At 42.2% G+C, this 24,087-nt stretch overlaps 1 protein-coding gene across 2 annotated transcripts in view; it reads right to left on the minus strand.

Annotated features, from left to right (window-relative positions):
- Window positions 1-2,444: 2,444 nt before the first annotated feature.
- The window catches only part of LOC142669043 (oocyte zinc finger protein XlCOF7.1-like), a 72,477-nt gene continuing 50,834 nt past the window's right edge, over window positions 2,445-24,087 (minus strand). For both annotated transcript variants that reach the window (XM_075847101.1, XM_075847102.1), the window contains one exon: window positions 2,445-3,459. In XM_075847101.1, the coding sequence (XP_075703216.1) occupies window positions 2,963-3,459 (497 nt within the window). In that variant the 3' untranslated portion in view covers window positions 2,445-2,962. The remainder of the gene's footprint in view (window positions 3,460-24,087) is intronic.

Raw genomic sequence — 24,087 nt, forward strand, 5'->3', positions numbered from 1 at the left:
GAGAGACAATCCGCTTTATTGTAAACTGGAGAAGTGTCTCTTCGAGCAATCCTCTGTTCCATTTCTGGGATACATTTAGTCGGGCACCAGACTCAAGATGGATCCAGTCAAGGTAGAGGCTATTCAAGACTGGCCGCAACCCAGTAGGCTAAAGGCCGTTCAGAGGTTGGCCAACTATTACCGGCGATTTATTCAGGGATTCTCCTCCTTGATAGCCCCGATTGCAGCCCTCACCCGTAAGTCGGCCGATCCCAAACTGTGGACTCCAGAGGCCAATCAAGGATTAAATCAGTTGACAGCAGAGTTCCTCTCTGCTCCAATCCTCAACCAGCCTGATTCGTCTCTTCCCTTCTTCCTGGAAGTGGATGCCTCCTCCTTCGCTGTGGGAGGTGTTCTGTCCCAACGGCAGGTCTCGGAAAGAATGCACTCCTGTGGGTTCTTTTCCAGAAGTTTCTCTCCCACGGAGAAGAATTATGGGATCGGGAACAAAGAACTCCTAGCCATCAAGCTTGTTTTAGAGGAATGGAGGCACCTACTGGAAGGAGCCTCACATCCTGTTACGAATTATACCGATCATAAGCATCTCCTGTACCTACACTCTAATCGACATCTGAACCCTCGTCAAGCCAGATGGTCGTGGTTATTCTCACAGTTCAATCTACCCATCACTTATTGCGCAGGTTCCAAGAACGTCAATGGATGTACATTATGAGCCAGAGTTTATAGTTGACCCCAAAAGGATTGTCCTGGCAGCTACATCAGTGATGCTGCCAAATCCTCCTCCTGGTAAAGCCATGGTGCCTTCTAAGCCCAGACTTTTCTCTTGGGCCCGCAGTTCCCAATTCATGACGCCTAACTATAGGACAGCCCATATATGCCTCTCTCTGAGCACCAACAGGTGCCAGAGTATCAGGTCATTTCTACCTAGCTCCAGCATTGTACTATACCTGATCTAACTTCCTGTGTTACGACTCTGCTTGTATCTCTGACCTCTGCATCTGTGCATGTGATCCTGACCACGCTATTATATCCTGATCATGAGCTGCATCTGTGGTAACATCTGCACGATTCAAGGCTACTTCTTTTAAGGCACCCAATTTGCAGATTCCCCGCAGAGAAGTCCAAACAGCCTTGCGTCGGTCCCTGATGAAAACCGGGGGGTCTGTTAGTATCGACGCCTCGGTGCTTTTAAGCGCCACTAAAAGCTGACAAAATGGAATCCCATCCTCCCAGCCAGGTTCGTGGCACTCTGCCAATGTAGAATTCATAGTGGATTCTAGGATGAGGAGCTGCCCAGGTCCTGATACGGTTTAGCAGTCCCAAACCATAACAAGTTGTATGTTATTTCGTTATTTTTCTGGTGAAATGCAGTCTATAATTTATGCCAAACATGTCTTCTGATACAGGGGACAAATACATTTTTGATTCTTCTTTCCATAGCAGACAGTTGCATGCTTTTTTCCAAGGGGTTCATGAGCAAACTTCACTCTTTCCCTGATGTTTTTTTCTGGATAGCTAAGGTTTTCTTTTGGCACACCCACATGTAGTTTTCTTTAAAGAAATTATGGGGTTCTCAGTAACTTATTTCAGCATCTTGTGTTCTGCTCTCAGGCTGATCTTACGGAGACAGACTGGCCTGGACCAATTGGCAGTTGTCTGAAATCTCCACATGTAGATGGTTTTCTGGACAGTGGAATGATTGACATCTAATATTTTGGCCATCTTCCCGTTCCTGAATTATAGACATCCATAACCTTTCTGAAGGCCTCAGAGCATTCTGGCATGGTGATACCACACATTTCAATAACAAAGGGCAAACCAAATGTCAAAGGTTTAAATGAGACACATTCCTCCTAGATCCTCTCTAAGGCTGTAATCACACTTGCAGCTTTTTTAGCCAAATCCAAGAGTGTATTAAAAAGACATGTAAAATATAAATGAAGGAATGAGTCAAACTCCAGGTCACAAATAGTAGTGTTTCAGAAATGTCTGCTGCTGTCCCATTTATTTGAATGGGGCTTTCTAGTATCCATGTGCATGCTGCAGAAACAACCCTGTATGGAATGGTTTTCAGTTTCACAAATTTCTGCTACAAATCTTTCCCAGAAGTGAATCTTACCTGAGGGTAAGAACAAATGAAATCGCCAGCCGCAACAATACTTACATAAGTGACGAATGTGTACACGATGTAGCAGGTAAATACTGTGGTATTACCAGAAAAATCATGTATCCATTCGCCACCGCATATGTGCGTGATTTCGTGCTCCACACCTGATTCTAATTGTAGGTGTTTAAGGTAGTGATAATACACTTCTGATATTTACAAAAAAAATAAAAAATCTTTTGCATTTTTTTTTTCTAACTGCAAAGTTAATTTGTTAGTGTTTTTTTGTTCAATTCCATCACCTATATCTTGTTATACTGTTTTAATGAAAGTCAAATATAAAAATGTCCATTTATTTTAAAAACAAAAACTCACATTGTCCTTACTGTCACTCTGGATTCTCCTGAACATCAAAACGACTTTTCCACTGTGTGACTTCTCTGATGAGCCCCAAGTTTGCCTATACTATTAAAACATTTCCCACATTCTGAACATGAACATGGCTTTTCCCCATGTGACTTCTCTCATGTTTAACAAGACGTGATTCATCTATAAAACATTTCCTGCATTCTGAACATGAATACGGTTTCTCTCCTGTGTGAATTCTCTCATGAATAACAAGACTTGATTTATCTGTATAACATTTCCCACATTCTGAACATGAATAAGGCTTCTCTCCTGTGTGAGTTCTCTGATGATCCCTAAGTTTGTCTTTAGTAGCAAAACATTTTCCACATTCTGAACATGAATGTGGCTTCTCTCCTGTGTGAATTCTTCCATGTCTAACAAGACTTGAACTATCTTTAAAACATTTCCCACATTCTGAACATGAATATGGCTTCTCTCCTGTGTGAATTCTCACATGTTTAGCAAGACTTGATTTTTGTGTAAAACATTTCCCACATTCTGAACATGAGTATGGCTTCTCCCCTGTGTGAATTCTCTCATGTCTAACAAGATCTGATATTTGTGAAAAACATTTCTCACATAGTGGACATGTAAAACAAGATGTGATTTATCTGTAAAAATTTTCCCACATTCTGAGCATGAATACAGCTTACCTCCCGCGTTAATTCTTCTGTTTGTAAAATGACGAGAACATTTTGTGAACGGTTTACAACATTGAAACCTTTTACCCACTCTTTGACCTGTACTTGTTGCAACTATCTGTGGTTGGTCAGGAGAAGATTCCTCATGATTAGTGGAATTATGTAACAGATCTGTACTTTGAAGTCCTGGCTGTACATTAAGGGTAATGAGGTTTTCTCCTGAAGACTGCTGCATGATCTCTTCATCTTCTACTTTATAATTAATCGATAACATGAAGTTTCCCTCAGAATTCGTACTGGGAATTTCTGTAAGGATTAAAAATGTATTGTGTGATTTTGTTACAAAACACAAAAGTTGACACAAAGTTGACACATGTATGACGTTCATATTAGGCTGGAAACACACATGCATTCTTTTGAGCCAAAGCCAGAAGTGGATCAAGCAGGAGGGAGAAGTTTAAGCAAAGACCTTTGAATCAATACCTGGCTTCAGTTAAAAAAACCTGCCTCAAAAGCTATATGTGTTGTGATGATGCATTTTGTGTGGTTTATTGTGAGCCCTCAGGGATGCATTTTGTAATCAGGTACCACAGGTCGCGCAGCCATAAGACATAAAGTGTCCTCATTGTCCAGTCCCCACAGGGGATCATCAGGAGGCACCACCATCACTCAGCTAGTGTGCAGAGCAGCAAACCAAGCAGATCCAATTACCTCCCCCACCTGTGTTCTCATCCTTGCTGTGGCAGACAATAGTTGGACAATACACATAATACGGTAGTACAAAAGACCACAACTCACATACAGACAGTAGAAATACAAACTAAAGTCATTATAACAAATGATGGTGACTAGAAACTGCCAAGATGTTCCTCCCCCTGAGGGGTATATAAGGGCTTGACGTGGGGAAGAGAGGGATCTCCTGGATGTAGACTTTAATGAGAGCTGAAGCTGATGCCAGCGCTCTGAGGAGTTTCCTGTATTTACCTGATTTTGTGGACTGTGTGCTGTCCCTGCGTGAAGGGCGACCTGGTCTGTCAGCATTGGATACAATAAATCCTGTTGGAGTTGCCCTGTCTTCACTGGCTCTGTTGATCGTATATTAACCTAACGAACCCCATGACAACTGGTGTCAGAAGCGGGATCAACAGAGCGCAGCCCCATGGAGAACCACCCAGCGAATGAGTTCCGTAACTGGACCGTCCTTAGTCTCCAAGAACGAGCCCGAGAACTTGGACTGAACTACCAGTGACTATCTAAAAAGCCATTAATTGATCTACTGGTGAGTGCTAGCCAGATCACCTCCTCCCAGGTGGCTAATGGACATGCTCCAGAGACAGGGGCTCTTACCACTAAGAGCCAATGGTTGGTGTGGTAAGAGGAGGAAATGGCAGATCTGGGACCAGTCGTTACTCCGGAGTAATAGTTGGAAGCTGCTCGCATGGCAAAAAACAGAGACAAGCTGCAATGGAGGCTGAAAGAGGCTAGAATATTACCTGGGGTGAGAACCAGAGAATCCAGGAACCTTTACGGGTCACCCAGAAGTACTTCAAGACATTTTATGAGGTAACTGGGGATGTGGAAGGGTTTTTCTAGGACTTTGAACATCAGAGCGCCCTGCTGGATGTACCCACCTCTGATTGGATGCGTTTTTTAGTGGGGCTCCTTGAAGGTGGAGCCGCAGAAGCATACCGGACCCTAGACGCACAGTGGAACCGGGACTAAAACATTGTGAAACAAACTATTTTGTATTACTATGTAGTCATGCCAGACTCACATCGGGCCCAATTCTGAGACCTTCCCTGTACTACTGGAGGATCTTTTAGGATGTATGCCCATAAAATGTCCCAGGCGTGTCGGAGATGGCTGGAAGTGGATTCACTGTGGAAGATATTCTGCATGGGTTCCAGTTTTAAGCCAAGTGCCCCCAGGAAATACGGAAATGGTTCCGGGAATGGGAGCCATCAACATTGAATAGAGCTGCAGCCCTGGCTGATGAGGCACTAACCATCAAACCTCAGTGGAGGAGTCTGCTGGACAATAAACCTCAGCCGAACCCAGCCCCCCGGGCACCTCCTGTCATATATGCCCCTCAACCCATCCGCAGGCCGATGACAACCAGGCCAAACAATCCGGGGACCCCACAATTCTGACCACGATATGGAAGGTTCTCAGAAAGTAAATGTTATAGGTGGGGTCAGCCGGGCCCTTTACAGTCCAGGTGCCCCTCAAGAAATCGAAGGGAGCTCCGATCTTTTCCCCCTCGCCCTCGGCATCTTGTGCACTCCATCCTGCCTGAGGAAGAGTTACCACCACCCCCACCAGAGTGGACTGCTGAACCCTGCACCATGGAGACACCCTCTGGCATGTATAGCATTCAACCCCTTACGCAAAGTTACCCAGAGCAAAGGCAGCGCCATCTGCAGGATGACACTGGGGCATTCCTGACCATTGCTGACCCCCGTGTTGTTCGGCCAGAGGCAATCGATCAAGGCCCAGGAATACCCATCGAACTTGTAGGGTGTACTCGCAAATATATCCAGAAGGCTGCTGTACATTTGAATTATGGTTACAGGGAAAGACTCTGGATTGGTGTTATGGGGGGACTCCTTGTGGATGTTCTCCTTGGGAATGACATTGGGGAATTACAGTGCCATTTTGTGGGAGCCGTCACCCGACACCAAGCTGCCCAAGCACAGAGAGTTTCGGAATTGACTGTGGAGCAGCCTCCAGGACCCCCAACCGAACTGGTAAGAGCTGCATCAACTGATTCTACATTGGGGGACTTTTGGGACCGAGAAGAGTTTAGGCAAGAAATAGAAGATGATCCGACCTTGGCAGCTATTAAACTAAGGGCAGAAACTGGGCAGGAGGGAAAGAATGGGGATAGGATCACCAGAGATAAGGGATTGTATTATCGTTTAGTAGAGGCCCGGGGTGGGATCATCCCTGAAGTGACTACCAAGCAACTCATTGTCCCTCAAAAGTATAGGCTGCAACTACTCCAACTGGCTCATGACATCCCCTTATTGAGACATAAAGGTAGGAAACGGACAGAGAAAAGACTCACCCACAACTTTTACTGGCCTGGCATTTCGCAATCGATAGTTCAATACTGCCGTACCTGTGATTTGTGCCAATGGATGCGACATCCAGGCGCCCGTCACAAGGTACCCATGCAACCCCTGCCAATCATTGAGGAGCCATTTCAGCTTTTAGCTGTAGATATAATAGGAACTCTAGTGCACCCCAGCAGAACAGGGAAACAGTATATCCTGACGGTGATGGATTATGCCACCGGTATCCTGAGGCCGTGGCTCTGTCCAGCATTACAGCCATAAAGGTAGCAGAGGCTCTTGTTACCGTCTTCACCCGAGTAGGATTTCCCAGTGAAATACTATCAGATCAAGGGATCCAGTTCACGTCAGACTTGGTCCAGTTCCTGCGGCGTCCGAGCCATTCGCACCACCCCATACCACCCCGAACCAATGGACTGTGTGACCATTTTAATGGAACCCTAAAAATTTGCTACGTGCCTTTGCAGACACTGAACGGGACTGGGAGCAATACCTGCCACATCTCCTGTTTGCCTACCCAAGAGTCAACTGGATTTTCCCCTTTCGAACTGCTCTATGGTCGAAGGGTCCGTGGGGTCCTCACCCTTCTAAAGGAATACTGGGAGGGAGATATCACCGACACTGGAGTACCTGTCATTCCTTATGTTCTGGAATTTTGAGAACGCCTTACCCGACTAGTGACCTTGGCTAAAGAACGCCTGCAAGGGGCCCAGTATAGCCAGAAGACCTGGTATGATCGGAAAGCAAGGACCCGTGAATTTATTGAAGGGCAACAAGTGCTCATGATTATCGCTGCCCCTGCCAACAAGCTTCAAGCAACATGGGATGGCCCTTACCGAGTTATCCGAAAATGTAATGACACTAATTACGTCATTGCCATGAACCCTAGTGGCCGGCGACAAGAGACTGTCCACATCAACATGCTGAAAGATTACCACGACCGGTCCCTACCTGTTTTGGCCATTTGCTATCCCCCTAGTGATAAGGAAGGAGATAACTCCCTCCCGGACTTTCTATATCTGGCTCGAGCTGGGGGTACTCTGGACCAAGTGCCCCTGGGACCCCATCTGTTGAATATCCAAAAGGGTGATATTCTCGGCTTGCTGGGACCGAGGGCTTCCGTGTTTTCCTCAGCGCCGGACGGACAACACTCACTAACCACCACGTGGAAACTCCAGGACAACGCCCGATCCAGCAGGCCCGCTACCGAGTTCCTGAGGCCGTTCGGGACATGATCAAGAATGAACTGGCGGACATGAAACAACTTGGGATTATTAGGCCATCTCAGAGCCCCTGGGCCTCCCCTCTGATACTGGTTCCCAAAAAGGATGGCACAACGCGATTCTGCGTAGATTACCGGAGCCTAAATGATGCCACCAAATGTGACGAGTACCCTATGCCCCAGATTGATGATCTGTTGGATCGGCTGGCCAGTGTTTAATTTGTAACTACATAAGACTTGAGCAAGGGGTACTGGCAGATACCCCTAAAAGAGGACACCCGGAAGCGATCTGCATTTATTACCCCCTTTGGACTCTTGAGTTCCTGGGAATGCCCTTTGGGATGAAAAATGCCCCAGCAACCTTCCAAAGATCGGTAGACCGGCTGTTAGAACAATGTCAGGACTTTGCCTGTGCATACTTGGATGATATTGCCATTTTCAGCACATCATGGGAGGAACATCTTAAACACTTAGGCATAGTGTTAGACCATGTTCTTGCAGCAGGACTGACAATTCGCCCTGATAAATGCCAGTTGGGTATGGCTGAGGTGCAATATCTGGGGCACAGAGTAGGAGGGGGAACCTAAGACCTGAGCCTGCCAAGGTGGAAGCCATTAGCAACTGGCCTACCTCTAAAAATAAGAAACAAGTACTGGCCTTTTTGAGGACCGCCAGTTACTACCGAAAATGAGTTTCCGATTTCAGTTCCCTGGCAATGCCCCTAAATGACCTGACCCGCAAAAACATGCCTAGTATGGTGAAGTGGACACCTGCCTGTGAGGAAGCCTTTATAGCATTAAAGACGGCTCTCACCACTGCCCCTGTCTTGGCCGCACCAGACTACAAGCACAGGTTCCTTGTGCAGACAGATGCATCCACCTACGGTATTGGAGCAGTTCTTAGCCAGATAAACGCGGCTGGGCTTGAACATCCAGTTGCTTTCATCAGTCGTAAACTACTAGATCGGGAAGTTGCCTGTGCCACTATTGAAAGACAGTGCCCTGCCATCGTATGGGCTCTCAAAATTACAGCCATACCTTTATGACAGAGACTTTACAATTGTAACGGATCACAATCCCCTCACATGGCTGAACCGAGGGTCAGGGGACAATGGACGATTACTGCGGTGGAGCCTGTCCTTACAACCTTACAGCTTCTCCATCCAATACAAACGGGGAAGCCAACACCAAAATGCTGATGGACTGTCCCTACAAGAAGAGCCATAGACCCCCCCCCCCCCCGTGCTGATCGAGGAACCCGGCAACTGTTGGGAATTATTTTGCGGTCGTACAATGAACTATCAAAAGTAGATCAGTGTGCACTACGAAAAAAACACCCCGATCACCTAATTATATATATACATACGTATATATATATATATATATATATATATATATATACATATATATATACAAACGAGGAAATAGACGCAGCACTCCAAAAGTAGTTGCAAAGATAGTGGTTTATTCACCCATGTACAGAAATAGCTACGTTTCAGTCCTCTCAGCAGGACCTTTGTCAAGCTTGACAAAGGTCCTGCTGAGAGGACTGAAACGTAGCTATTTCTGTACATGGGTGAATAAACCACTATATTTGCAACTACTTTTGGAGTGCTGCGTCTATTTCCTCGTTTGTGTATCCAATTCAGGACCGTGTGGATGACGGTCAAGAAGTGCAACTTTTTTCTACCTAATATATATATATATATATATATATATATATATATATATATATATATATATATATATATATATAATAGATTAAGGTTAGGATTTAGGGCTGTAATAGCAGTACTAGCTGTAAGGCTAGATCAGGGCTTTATTAGGGTTAGGGCTTTATTTTATTTTTACGTCTGTTATAAAAAACAAAAACGAAACAAGCAAAACAAAAAAAAAGAAAAAAAAAAGTTTTAAGCTGGGTACCCACAGGGGCGGATACGCTACGTAAAAATCACGCAGCGTGTCCAACCTAGAACCCGCAGTATATTTAGTCCCAAAATCGCACTACATTGTGGTGCAGTTTTTCTAACGGAATATTCGCTGCGGAAAAAAGCCGTTCATACTTACACCCTCCCTCCTCTGATGTCCGCTCCAGCCTCCCTGGATGACATTGCAAGAACTGTGATGCTGCAGCCTGTGATTGGCTGCAGGGGTCATATGGGACGCAACGTCATCCCAGGAGGAAGGAGGGCATTTTGGGTAAGTATGTTTTTTTTTTCCGGAAGTGCGATCTTTACGATTACGCCGCAAAACTTGGCTTTCTGTTGCGGGTTTTGAATCCTCATTGAATTGAATGGGAATACTCGCAATGGAAAATCAACAATAACTCAGAATAATTTGACATGCTGCGGAATTAAATTCTGCACCGCAGGTAAATTTATTGACGTTTACACTGCAGGTTTTTTTCCGCAGCGTGGGCATGAGATTTGGTAAATCTCACCTACTTTGCTGCTACTGAAAATGCTGCGGAATTTCCGCTACGTGTAGGAACTCGGCCTTAGTGTTATTCTTAGGCTTACTTTAGGTTATATTAGGACGTATAGAGCTTGTGTATGTACCCACACATAATGTCTCAGAGAATGTACCGTGCGGAGCAAGCCTCACTATGCTTCGACAGTTCTGAGAGACCGACACCGCTTCAGAAGCGGAACCTTTTTCCGACAGTGGCGATTCCAATTCTACCACTGGACCCCATAGCCCTATGGTGGTAGATACAGCCGTCGCTGTCGAGGTGTCAAGTGCAGGGCTGAGTGTTGCAGTCCCTCCTGCAATGTGGGATCCCGCACTATAGTTTTCTCCCCAAGTACCCCAAATGGAAGCGACTCCAGGAATTAATGTCGATGTTGCAAATATTACAGCCTATGATTTTTTTTATTTATACGTATGTGATACAGTCCTACAATTAATTGTCCAGCAGACTAATCTTTATGCTATTTAATTTGTTCTGCAAAAGTCTGCATCTATTTACTTAAGAATGTGGAATGGCACAAGTGTCCCAGAAATTAAAATATTTTTAGGCATTACTCTCAATTTGGGTTTGGTTAAAAAAACAAAAACATCTGTCCGGTCCTACTGGACTTCTAGTGCTGTCCACGCTATCCCTGTATTTGTAGCAGTGATGTCCAGAAACCGCTATGAAGCCCTAATGCGGTTCATGTATTTTACCAATAATTCCCAAGTCCCCCCAAGAAGTGACCCAGGCTGTGATTGGCTTAATAAATTAATGCCATTAATCGCCCTTCTAAGGGATTTATCTGTAGATGAATCACTTATGAGCTTTAAAGGCCGTATTTCTTTTTGTCAATTCATCCCCTCCAAACGAGCCAGATATGGGGTAAAAATGAAACAAATTTATTGGGGGTGTAGATCTTTCAGACCAGGTGCTTCAACCTTACCCGGTGAAGAAAAAATATGCCTAGTACAAAAAGGTGCCAATCTCCTTAATTCAGATTACTACGTATAACAGTTTTGTTCTTTTTAAAAAGGCCTAAGTAACGCTCACTTTTTTTCAGTACCAGGAGCAGGAGTTTTGATTCCACTATACCTGCGAGTCTGAATATGTGCGCAGACTTTCAGAGCGCCACTTTTTACACCCCGTCCCTTTCACCGAGACCCAAAAATATCTCCAAAAAAGGTGCCGGGTATGTAGTAAGCAGGGAAGGAGTAGGGATACCCGCTTTTACTCCCCATGTGTCTATCAAAACCAGGCCTTTGAAACTACCCCTCTTTCAAAACCAGATCACACAGATTACAATTACTAATATTAACACAAAAAAAAAAAAGGGGGTGTGGGTCTTTTTAGGGAGTCGATTTATTTATATTTTCTTTTTAGTTTGTGGGATTTCCAAGTAGGGAGGATTTCTTTTGGGAAAGGTCATAGAGCATATTTTTTCAGACCTTGAAACAAATTTTACTCTTTATGATTTTATTTATTTGTGGGTGATCAAGTCCTGGAATTACATTTTCCAGTACAAAATCCCACTGCTATCAATGGACCCCCAATGTCCCTGAACTAAATTTTTTGGGGGGAATTACATTATTAACCCCTTAAGGACGCATTTTTGAAATCTGACATATTTCACTTTATGTGGTAATAACGTCGGAATGCTTAAACCTATCCAAGCGATTCTGAGATTGTTTTCTCGTGACACATTGGGCTTTATGTTAGTGGCAAAATTTGGACGATATATTCAGTGTTTATTGGTGAAAAATTGCAAAATTTAGAGAAAATTTATAAAAAATAGCATTTTTCAAAATATAAATGCATCTGCTTGTAAAACAGACAGTTATACCACCCAAAATAGTTACTAGCTCACATTTCCCATATGTCTACTTTAGATTGGCATAGTTTTTTGAACATTCTTTTATTTTTCTTGGACGTTACAAGGCTTAGAACATAAACAGCAATTTCTCATATTTTTAAGAAAATTTCAAAAGCCCTTTTTTAAGGTACCTGTTCAGTTCCGAAGTGGCTTTGAGAGGCCTATGTATTAGAAACCCCCATAAAACACCCCATTTTGAAAACTAGACTCATCAAAGTATTCAAAACAGCATTTAGAAAGTTTATTTAACCCTTCAGGCATTTCACAGAAATTCAAGAAAAGTAGAGGTGAAATTTGCAAATTAAATTTTTCTTGCTGAATTTCAATTGTATAAAAAAAAATTCTGTAACACAGAAGGTTTTACCAGAAAAACAATACTAAATATGTTTTTGCCAGATTCTGCAGTTTTTAGAAATGTCCCACATGTGTCTCTAGTGCGCTCGTGGACTGAAACACAAGCCCCAGAAGCAAAGAAGCGCCTAGTGCATTTTGAGGCCTCTTTTTTATTAGAATATATTTTAGGCAGCATGCCAGGTTTGAAGAGGTGTTGAGGTGCCAAAACAGTAGGAATCCCAAAAAAGTGACCCCATTTCGGAAACTAAACCCCTCAAGGAATTCATTTATGGTTGTTGTTACCATTTTGACCCCACAGTTTTTACACAGCACGTATTTGAATTGGGCTATGAAATTAAAAAAATGTAATTTTTTCCAATAAGATGTCATTTTTTATCAAAATTTCTTATTTTCACAGGGAACAAAATACCCCATTTTGTTGCCCAATTTGTCCTGAGTGCAGCAATACCCCATTTGTGGTGATAAACTGCCGTTTGGGCCCATGGGTGGCCTTAGAAGGGAAGGAGCGCTGTGTGTTCTTTGGAGTGCAGATTTTGTTGGATTGGTTTTCGGGTGCCATGTCGCTTTTGCAGAGCCCCAGAGGTATCAAAGCAATGAAAACCCACCAGAAGTGACCCCATTTTGGAAACTACACCCCTCAAGGAATTAATTGATGGGTATTGTGACCATTAAGACCCCATAGTTTCTTCACAGAACTTATTTGAATTGGGCTGGGAATTTAAAAAAAATATATATTTTCCAATAATATGTAGTTTTAGCTAAAAATTTCTTATTTTCACAAGAAATAAAACACTCCATTTTGTTGCCCAATTTGTCCTGAGTGCAGCAATACCCCATTTGTGGTGCTAAACTGCCCTTTGGGCCCATAGGGGGGCTTAGAAGGAAAGGAGCACTATTTGTTCTTTGGAGTCCAGATTTTGCTGGATTGGTTTTCGGGTGCCATGTCGCATTTGCAGAGCCCCAGAGATATCAAAGCAATGAAAACCCACCAGAAGTGACCCCATTTCGGAAACTACACCCCTCAAGGAATTAATTTATGGTTGTTGTTACCATTTTGACCCCACAGTTTTTACACAGCACGTATTTGAATTGGGCTGTGAAATGAAAAAAAAATACATTTTTTCCAATAAGATGTCATTTTTCATCAACATTTCTTATTTTCACAAGGAACAAAATACCCCATTTTGTTGCCCAATTTGTCCTGAGTGCAGCAATAACCCATTTGTGGTGATAAACTGCCGTTTGGGCCCATGGGTGGCCTCAGAAGGGAAGGAGCGCTGTGTGTTCTTTGGAGTGCAGATTTTGCTGGATTGGTTTTCGGGTGCAATGTCGCATTTGCAGAGCCCCAGAGGTATCAAAGCAATGGAAACCCACCAGAAGTGACCCCATTTTGGAAACTACACCCCTCAAGGAATTAATTGATGGGTAATGTGACCATTTAGACCCCATAGTTTCTTCACAGAACTTATTTGAATTGGGCTGGGAATTTAAAAAAAATATATATTTTCCAATAATATGTAGTTTTAGCTAAAAATTTCTTATTTTCACAAGAAATAAAACACTCCATTTTGTTGCCCAATTTGTCCTGAGTGCAGCAATACCCCATTTGTGGTGCTAAACTGCCGTTTGGGCCCATAGGGGGGCTTAGAAGGAAAGGAGCACTATTTGTTCTTTGGAGTCCAGATTTTGCTGGATTGGTTTTCGGGTGCCATGTCGCATTTGCAGAGCCCCAGAGGTATCAAAGCAATGGAAACCCACCAGAAGTGACCCCATTTTGGAAACTACCCCCTCAAGGAATTCATTTATTGGGGTTGTGACCATTTTGACCCCATAGTTTTTTCACATAACTTATTTGAATTGGGCTGGGAATTCAAACAAAATTTATTTTTTCCAATAATATGTAGTTTTGGCTGAAAATTTCTTATTTTCACAAGAAATAAAATACCCCATTTTGTTGCCCAATTTGTCCTGAGTGCGGCAATGCCCAATTTGTGGTGATAAACTGACGTTTGGGACCATGGGAGGGCTCAGAAGGAAAGGACCACCATTTGGCCTACTGGGGATTTTCTGGTGCGAAGTCATGTATGCAGAAGCCCCTGAGGTAACAGTACAGTTGAAACCTCCAAGAAGTGACCCCATTTTAAAAACTACACCCCTTAAGGCATTCATTTAGAGGTGTAGTGAGCATTTTGACCGGAGACATACACCCTATAAACTGTAATGTGTGTTCCCACGGGTATGGCAATACCCTACATGTGGCTGTTATCAGCTGCCTGGGCATGCAGCAGGGCTCAGAGGGGAAAGGGGGGATAAGCTGTGCGGAGTGCATCAGGGTAAGTAAAACTGGGGTAGATTAAAAATCAAGGGATGTGTAATGACAAGGTAGGGAGACAGACAGGTGAGCCCTAATCTACCCGCCACTCAGTCCCTGCCTACTTGCAACGACCCGTCCTAAGCGACAGGGTACAACTGGGCGACGGTCCCTACGCTCAGTAAGTGCAAGACAGACAAAACAGACAGGGGTACACAGAAGATAGGGAAACGGGGCAGCTGCCCACGGAGACACCGTGAGCAACAAGAGTGGTGAACGAGCCGAGTCAAACAAGGAGTGAGCAAGGTACAAAACGCTGAGCAGGAGAGTTGTCAGAAAGCCAAGGTCAATAACAAGCAGAGGATCAGTAGTACAAGCAGCAGCAGCAGCAAGCCAGGAAACAAGCATAGAAGAATCACAGGCAAAGGAGGAACAGGAAAGGCAGCTATAAATAGACAGTGGGCGGGAACTAGCTCCGTCTGGCCAGGCTGTGATAGGCTCTCCCACTCCTAAGCCTGACATCCTGAGTGGTGGAAGATGGAGTCAGTCTCACAGACATAGGAGCAGGTGCAGACTGATTGCCCACGGGCGTCGACACAGAACCTGTGTCTGGCAAATCCTTTACAGGATGTATGATAAATTTTGAAGCACTCTTTCATATGGAGCCTTAGTTTTTCGGGACACGTGTCACATTGATATATTGTGTCCTTCCTTATCCCCCTCTTATAGCAGACTTTGTACCTATTTTCACTTTTTCCTTTCTTGCCAGTTTGGGGAACTTCTCCTGGAAAGTGTTGCCCTGGTATGATGCGTGTGGCCATGCTTCCAGAAGTACTGGGTGCCCCCCCCCTTCTTGGTCCCTAAAAATTAGTTTCTTGATAACCACCTCTTGAAATTTTAGGAAAGTTCCCCTCTGGCCTGTACATCGACGTAACACGTACACATTGTACAATGCCATCTGTATGATGTGCACGGCCAGCTTCTTATACCACACCGCATGGCGCTGTAGGGCTTCAGGGCTTGATCTAACAAGTCCACCCCTCCCATGTACCTACTGTAGTCCAGGATGCAGTCTGGTTTAGGGGTCTTTGTACTGGTACCTCGTACAGGTACATGGGTACTGGTGTGACATCTCTCTTGTCCTTGTACTTGACACACAATATGTTGCTGCTAGATTGTGCCCTGCTCTCACCCCCTCTGAGTGTTTGCCCAAGCAGAGTCTTAGGGAGGCCTCTCAGATTTCTTCTAGCGGTGCCGCATGACTTCTGGAAGCGAGGCAGTTGAAGAGAGGGACGCTGGTATAAAAATTATCCAGGTAGAGGTGGTAACCCTGGTCTAGCAGTGGGTGCACCAAATCCCACACAATTTTTGCATTAACTCCCAGTAAGGGGGGGGAGGGCATTCTGGGGGCTGAATACTGGTGTCCTTCCCTTCATATATCCTAAATTTGTAGGTATACCCTGATGCACTCTCGCACCGCTTATACATCTTCACGCCATACCTTGCCCTCTTACTCGGCAGGTACTCGCGGAATTGAAGCCTCCCTTTAAAATGTACCAAGGACTCCTCAATAGAAATACACTTCTCGGGGGTGTATGCTTGGGAAAACCGGACACTGACACGGTCTAATAGGGGTCTCCGTTTATACAAACGGGCAAAACTGGGTTCGTCTTGGAGTAGGCCATGCTCATCAGGAGAAGCAAATTATTGCCTTATTTTTTTTTTTTTTTTAGGTTCCACTTCATTTCTGAAGTTGCTTTGAGGGGCCCATATATTAGACACCCCTATGAAACACCCCATTTTAGAAACTAGACCCCTCAAAGTATTCACAACAGCATTTAGAAAGTTTATGAACCCTTTAGGTGTTTCACAGGAATTTAGAGCAAAGTAGAGGTGAAATTTACATATTTATTTTTGTCAGAAAATCCTTTTTATGCAATTTTTTTTCTATAACACAAAAGGTTTTACCAGAGAAACGCAACTCAAAATGTATTGCCCAGATTCTGCAGTTTTGAGAAATATCCCACATGTGGCTCTAGTGCGGTAATGGACTGAAGCACCGGCCTCAGAAGCAAAGGAAGACCTAGTGGATTTTGAGGCCTCCTTTTTATTAGGCACCATGTCCGGTTTGAAGAGGTCTTGTGGTGCCAAAACAGTGGAAACCCCCCAAAAGTGACCCCATTTTGGAAACTAGACCCCTTGAGGAATTCATTGCAGTTTTCATGGGGTGCATGCGGCTGTTTGATCAGTTTTTATTCTAATTTTTTTACAGCGTTCACCGTGCGCTATAAATGACACATTGACTTTATTCTGCGGGGCGATACGATTACGGTGACACCAGATGTTTATAGGTTTTTTATGTATTATGGCGTTTGCACAATAAAATACGTTTTGGAAAAAATCATTCCCTTTTTGTGTTACCTTATTCTAAGAGCCAGAACTTTTTTATTTTTCCATCAAGAAAGCCGTGCGAGGACTTATTTTTTGCGTAACGAACTGTAGTTTCGATCAGGAGCATTTTTAGGTACATGCGACTTTTTGATCTCTTTTTATTCCATTTTTTGGGATGTGAAGTGACCAAACAATTGTGATTGTGGTACGGTCTATTATTATTTTCATTTACGGCGTTCACCGCGCGCAATAAATAACTAAATAATTTTGTAGTTCAGGCCGTTACGGACGCGGCGATACCAATTATGTATAGTTTATTTGTTTGTTTATATATTTTTATTAATAATAAAGGACTGATAAGGGAAAAAGGGGGGATTTTTACTTTTAATACTTTTAAAACTTTTATTTTCTTATTTTTACACATCTTTTTTTTACTTTATTACTTTGTCCCACTAGGGGACTTGAGGGCAGGAGGCCCTGATCGCTATTCTAATACACTGCACTACATGCGTAGTGCAGTGTATTAGAACTGTCAGCTACTCACTGACAGCAAGCATAGTGGGTCCTGACTTCGTCAGGACCCACTAGGCTTCCGTCGATGGCATAGCCGGACGCCATTATAAGTGCCCTATCTCCTATATAAGTAAAGAGGCTCTGTCACCACATTATAAGTGTCCTATCTCCTATATAAGTAAAGAGGCTCTGTCACCACATTATAAGTGTCCTATCTCCTATATAAGTAAAGAGACTCTGTCACCACATTATAAGTGTCCTATCTCCTATATAAGTAAAGAGGCTCTGTCTCCACATTATAAGTGTCCTATCTCCTATATAAGTAAAGAGACTCTGTCACCACATTATAAGTGCCCTATCTCCCATATAAGTAAAGAGGCTCTGTCACCACATTATAAGTGTCCTATCTCCTATATAAGTAAAGAGGCTCTGTCACCACATTATAAGTGCCCTATCTCCTATATAAGTAAAGAGGCTCTGTCACCACATTATAAGTGTCCTATCTCCTATATAAGTAAAGAGACTCTGTCACCACATTATAAGTGTCCTATCTCCTATATAAGTAAAGAGACTCTGTCACCACATTATAAGTGTCCTATCTCCTATATAAGTAAAGAGGCTCTGTCACCACATTATAAGTGTCCTATCTCTTATATAAGTAAAGAGGCTCTGTCACCACATTATAAGTGTCCTATCTCCTATATAAGTAAAGAGGCTCTGTCACCACATTATAAGTGCCCTATCTCCTATATAAGTAAAGAGGCTCTGTCACCACATTATAAGTGTCCTATCTCCTATATAAGTAAAGAGGCTCTGTCACCACATTATAAGTGTCCTATCTCCTATATAAGTAAAGAGACTCTGTCACCACATTATAAGTGCCCTATCTCCCATATAAGTAAAGAGACTGTCACCACATTATAAGTGCCCTATCTCCTATATAGGTAAAGAGACTCTGTCACCACATTATAAGTGCCCTATCTCCTATATAAGTAAAGAGGCTCTGTCACCACATTATAAGTGTCCTATCTCCTATATAAGTAAAGAGGCTGTCACCACATTATAAGTGTCCTATCTCCTATATAAGTAAAGAGGCTCTGTCACCACATTATAAGTGCCCTATCTCCTATATAAGTAAAGAGGCTCTGTCACCACATTATAAGTGTCCTATCTCCTATATAAGTAAAGAGACTCTGTCACCACATTATAAGTGTCCTATCTCCTATATAAGTAAAGAGGCTCTGTCACCACATTATAAGTGCCCTATCTCCTATATAAGTAAAGAGGCTCTGTCACCACATTATAAGTGTCCTATCTCCTATATAAGTAAAGAGGCTCTGTCACCACATTATAAGTGCCCTATCTCCTATATAAGTAAAGAGACTCTGTCACCACATTATAAGTGTCCTATCTCCTATATAAGTAAAGAGGCTCTGTCACCACATTATAAGTGCGCTATCTCCTATATAAGTAAAGAGACTCTGTCACCACATTATAAGTGTCCTATCTCCTATATAAGTAAAGAGGCTCTGTCACCACATTATAAGTGCCCTATCTCCTATATAAGTAAAGAGGCTCTGTCACCACATTATAAGTGTCCTATCTCCTATATAAGTAAAGAGACTCTGTCACCACATTATAAGTGTCCTATCTCCTATATAAGTAAAGAGACTCTGTCACCACATTATAAGTGTCCTATCTCCTATATAAGTAAAGAGGCTCTGTCACCACATTATAAGTGTCCTATCTCCTATATAAGTAAAGAGGCTCTGTCACCACATTATAAGTGTCCTATCTCCTATATAAGTAAAGAGACTCTGTCACCACATTATAAGTGTCCTATCTCCCATATAAGTAAAGAGGCTCTGTCACCACATTATAAGTGCCCTATCTCCTATATAAGTAAAGAGGCTCTGTCACCACATTATAAGTGCTCTATCTCCTATATAAGTAAAGAGACTGTCACCACATTATAAGTGCCCTATCTCCTATATAAGTAAAGAGGCTCTGTCACCACATTATAAGTGTCCTATCTCCTATATAAGTAAAGAGACTGTCACCACATTATAAGTGCCCTATCTCCTATATAAGTAAAGAGGCTCTGTCACCACATTATAAGTGTCCTATCTCCTATATAAGTAAAGAGACTCTGTCACCACATTATAAGTGCCCTATCTCCTATATAAGTAAAGAGGCTGTCACCACATTATAAGTGTCCTATCTCCTATATAAGTAAAGAGGCTCTGTCACCACATTATAAGTGTCCTATCTCCTATATAAGTAAAGAGGCTCTGTCACCACATTATAAGTGCCCTATCTCCCATATAAGTAAAGAGGCTCTGTCACCACGTTATAAGTGTCCTATCTCCTATATAAGTAAAGAGGCTGTCACCACATTATAAGTGTCCTATCTCCTATATAAGTAAAGAGGCTCTGTCACCACATTATAAGTGCCCTATCTCCTATATAAGTAAAGAGGCTCTGTCTCCACATTATAAGTGTCCTATCTCCTATATAAGTAAAGAGGCTCTGTCTCCACATTATAAGTGTCCTATCTCCTATATAAGTAAAGAGGCTGTCACCACATTATAAGTGTCCCATCTCCTATATAAGTAAAGAGGCTCTGTCACCACATTATAAGTGTCCTATCTCCTATATAAGTAAAGAGGCTCTGTCACCACATTATAAGTGCCCTATCTCCTATATAAGTAAAGAGGCTCTGTCACCTCATTATAAGTGCCCTATCTCCTATATAAGTAAAGAGGCTCTGTCACCACATTATAAGTGTCCTATCTCCTATATAAGTAAAGAGGCTCTGTCTCCACATTATAAGTGTCCTATCTCCTATATAAGTAAAGAGGCTCTGTCACCACATTATAAGTGTCCTATCTCCTATATAAGTAAAGAGGCTCTGTCACCACATTATAAGTGTCCTATCTCCTATATAAGTAAAGAGGCTGTCACCACATTATAAGTGCCCTATCTCCTATATAAGTAAAGAGGCTCTGTCACCACATTATAAGTGCCCTATCTCCTATATAAGTAAAGAGGCTCTGTCACCACATTATAAGTGTCCTATCTCCTATATAAGTAAAGAGGCTCTGTCACCACATTATAAGTGCCCTATCTCCTATATAAGTAAAGAGGCTCTGTCACCACATTATACGCGTCCTATCTCCTATATAAGTAAAGAGACTCTGTCACCACATTATAAGTGTCCTATCTCCTATATAAGTAAAGAGACTCTGTCACCTCATTATAAGTGTCCTATCTCCTATATAAGTAAAGAGGCTCTGTCACCTCATTATAAGTGCCCTATCTCCTATATAAGTAAAGAGACTCTGTCACCACATTATAAGTGTCCTATCTCCTATATAAGTAAAGAAGCTCTGTCACCACATTATAAGTGCCCTATCTCCTATATAAGTAAAGAGGCTCTGTCTCCACATTATAAGTGCCCTATCTCCTATATAAGTAATGAGACTCTGTCACCACATTATAAGTGTCCTATCTCCTATATAAGTAAAGAGGCTCTGTCACCACATTATAAGTGTCCTATCTCCTATATAAGTAATGAGACTCTGTCACCACATTAGAAGTGTCCTATCTCCTATATCAGTAAAGAGGCTCTGTCACCACATTATAAGTGCCCTATCTCCTATATAAGTAAAGAGGCTCTGTCACCACATTATAAGTGTCCTATCTCCTATATAAGTAAAGAGGCTCTGTCACCACATTATAAGTGCCCTATCTCCTATATAAGTAAAGAGGCTCTGTCACCACATTATAAGTGCCCTATCTCCTATATAAGTAAAGAGGCTCTGTCACCACATTAGAAGTGTCCTATCTCCTATATAAGTAAAGAGGCTCTGTCACCACATTATAAGTGTCCTATCTCCTATATAAGTAAAGAGGCTCTGTCACCACATTATAAGTGTCCTATCTCCTATATAAGTAAAGAGGCTCTGTCACCACATTATAAGTGTCCTATCTCCTATATAAGTAAAGAGGCTGTCACCACATTATAAGTGTCCTATCTCCTATATAAGTAAAGAGGCTCTGTCACCACATTATAAGTGTCCTATCTCCTATATAAGTAATGAGAGTCTGTCACCACATTATAAGTGTCCTATCTCCTATATAAGTAATGAGACTCTGTCACCACATTATAAGTGTCCTAGCTCCTATATAAGTAAAGATGCTCTGTCACCACATTATAAGTGTCCTATCTCCTATATAAGTAATGAGAGTCTGTCACCACATTATAAGTGTCCTATCTCCTATATAAGTAATGAGACTCTGTCACCACATTATAAGTGCCCTATCTCCTATATAAGTAAAGAGACTCTGTCACCACATTATAAGTGCCCTATCTCCTATATAAGTAAAGAGGCTCTGTCACCACATTATAAGTGCCCTATCTTCTATATAAGTAAAGAGGCTCTGTCACCACATTATAAGTGTCCTATCTCCTATATAAGTAAAGAGACTCTGTCACCACATTATAAGTGTCCTATCTCCTATATAAGTAAAGAGGCTGTCACCACATTATAAGTGTCCTATCTCCTATATAAGTAAAGAGACTCTGTCACCACATTATAAGTGCCCTATCTCCTATATAAGTAAAGAGGCTCTGTCACCACATTATAAGTGCCCTATCTCCTATATAAGTAAAGAGGCTGTCACCACATTATAAGTGTCCTATCTCCTATATAAGTAAAGAGGCTCTGTCACCACATTATAAGTGTCCTATCTCCTATATAAGTAAAGAGACTCTGTCACCACATTATAAGTGTCCTATCTCCTATATAAGTAAAGAGGCTCTGTCACCACATTATAAGTGCCCTATCTCCTATATAAGTAAAGAGGCTCTGTCACCACATTATAAGTGCCCTATCTCCTATATAAGTAAAGAGGCTGTCACCACATTATAAGTGTCCTATCTCCTATATAAGTAAAGAGGCTCTGTCACCACATTATAAGTGTCCTATCTCCTATATAAGTAAAGAGGCTCTGTCACCACATTATAAGTGTCCTATCTCCTATATAAGTAAAGAGGCTCTGTCACCACATTATAAGTGTCCTATCTCCTATATAAGTAAAGAGGCTCTGTCACCACATTATAAGTGTCCTATCTCCCATATAAGTAAAGAGGCTCTGTCACCACATTATAACTGCCCTATCTCCTATATAAGTAAAGAGGCTCTGTCTCCACATTATAAGTGCCCTATCTCCTATATAAGTAAAGAGGCTCTGTCACCTCATTATAAGTGTCCTATCTCCTATATAAGTAAAGAGGCTCTGTCACCACATTATAAGTGCCCTATCTCCTATATAAGTAAAGAGGCTCTGTCACTACATTATAAGTGCCCTATCTCCTATATAAGTAAAGAGGCTCTGTCTCCACATTATAAGTGCCCTATCTCCTATATAAGTAAAGAGGCTCTGTCACTACATTATAAGTGCCCTATCTCCTATATAAGTAAAGAGGCTCTGTCTCCACATTATAAGTGCCCTATCTCCTATATAAGTAAAGAGGCTGTCACCACATTATAAATGTCCTATCTCCTATATAAGTAAAGAGACTCTGTCACCACATTATAAGTGTCCTATCTCCTATATAAGTAAAGAGGCTCTGTCACCACATTATAAGTGTCCTATCTCCTATATAAGTAAAGAGGCTCTGTCTCCACATTATAAGTGTCCTATCTCCTATATAAGTAAAGAGGCTCTGTCTCCACATTATAAGTGTCCTATCTCCTATATAAGTAAAGAGGCTCTGTCACTACATTATAAGTGCCCTATCTCCTATATAAGTAAAGAGGCTCTGTCTCCACATTATAAGTGCCCTATCTCCTATATAAGTAAAGAGCCTCTGTCACCACATTATAAGTGTCCTATCTCCTATATAAGTAAAGAGGCTCTGTCACCACATTATAAGTGTCCTATCTCCTATATAAGTAAAGAGGCTCTGTCACCACATTATAAGTGTCCTATCTCCTATATAAGTAAAGAGGCTCTGTCACCACATTATAAGTGTCCTATCTCCTATATAAGTAAAGAGGCTCTGTCACCACATTATAAGTGCCCTATCTCCTATATAAGTAAAGAGGCTCTGTCACCACATTATAAGTGTCCTATCTCCTATATAAGTAAAGAGGCTCTGTCACCACATTATAAGTGTCCTATCTCCTATATAAGTAAAGAGGCTCTGTCACCACATTATAAGTGTCCTATCTCCTATATAAGTAAAGAGACTCTGTCACCACATTATAAGTGCCCTATCTCCTATATAAGTAAAGAGGCTCTGTCACCACATTATAAGTGTCCTATCTCCTATATAAGTAAAGAGGCTCTGTCACCACATTATAAGTGCCCTATCTCCTATATAAGTAAAGAGGCTCTGTCACCACATTATAAGTGTCCTATCTCCTATATAAGTAAAGAGGCTCTGTCACCACATTATAAGTGTCCTATCTCCTATATAAGTAAAGAGGCTCTGTCACCACATTATAAGTGTCCTATCTCCTATATAAGTAAAGAGACTCTGTCACCACATTATAAGTGCCCTATCTCCTATATAAGTAAAGAGGCTCTGTCACCACATTATAAGTGTCCTATCTCCTATATAAGTAAAGAGGCTCTGTCACCACATTATAAGTGCCCTATCTCCTATATAAGTAAAGAGGCTCTGTCACCACGTTATAAGTGCCCTATCTCCTATATAAGTAAAGAGGCTGTCACCACA

The sequence above is a fragment of the Rhinoderma darwinii genome (genome assembly GCF_050947455.1).
Source record: "Rhinoderma darwinii isolate aRhiDar2 chromosome 1 unlocalized genomic scaffold, aRhiDar2.hap1 SUPER_1_unloc_14, whole genome shotgun sequence".
Lineage (NCBI taxonomy): Eukaryota > Metazoa > Chordata > Amphibia > Anura > Rhinodermatidae > Rhinoderma > Rhinoderma darwinii.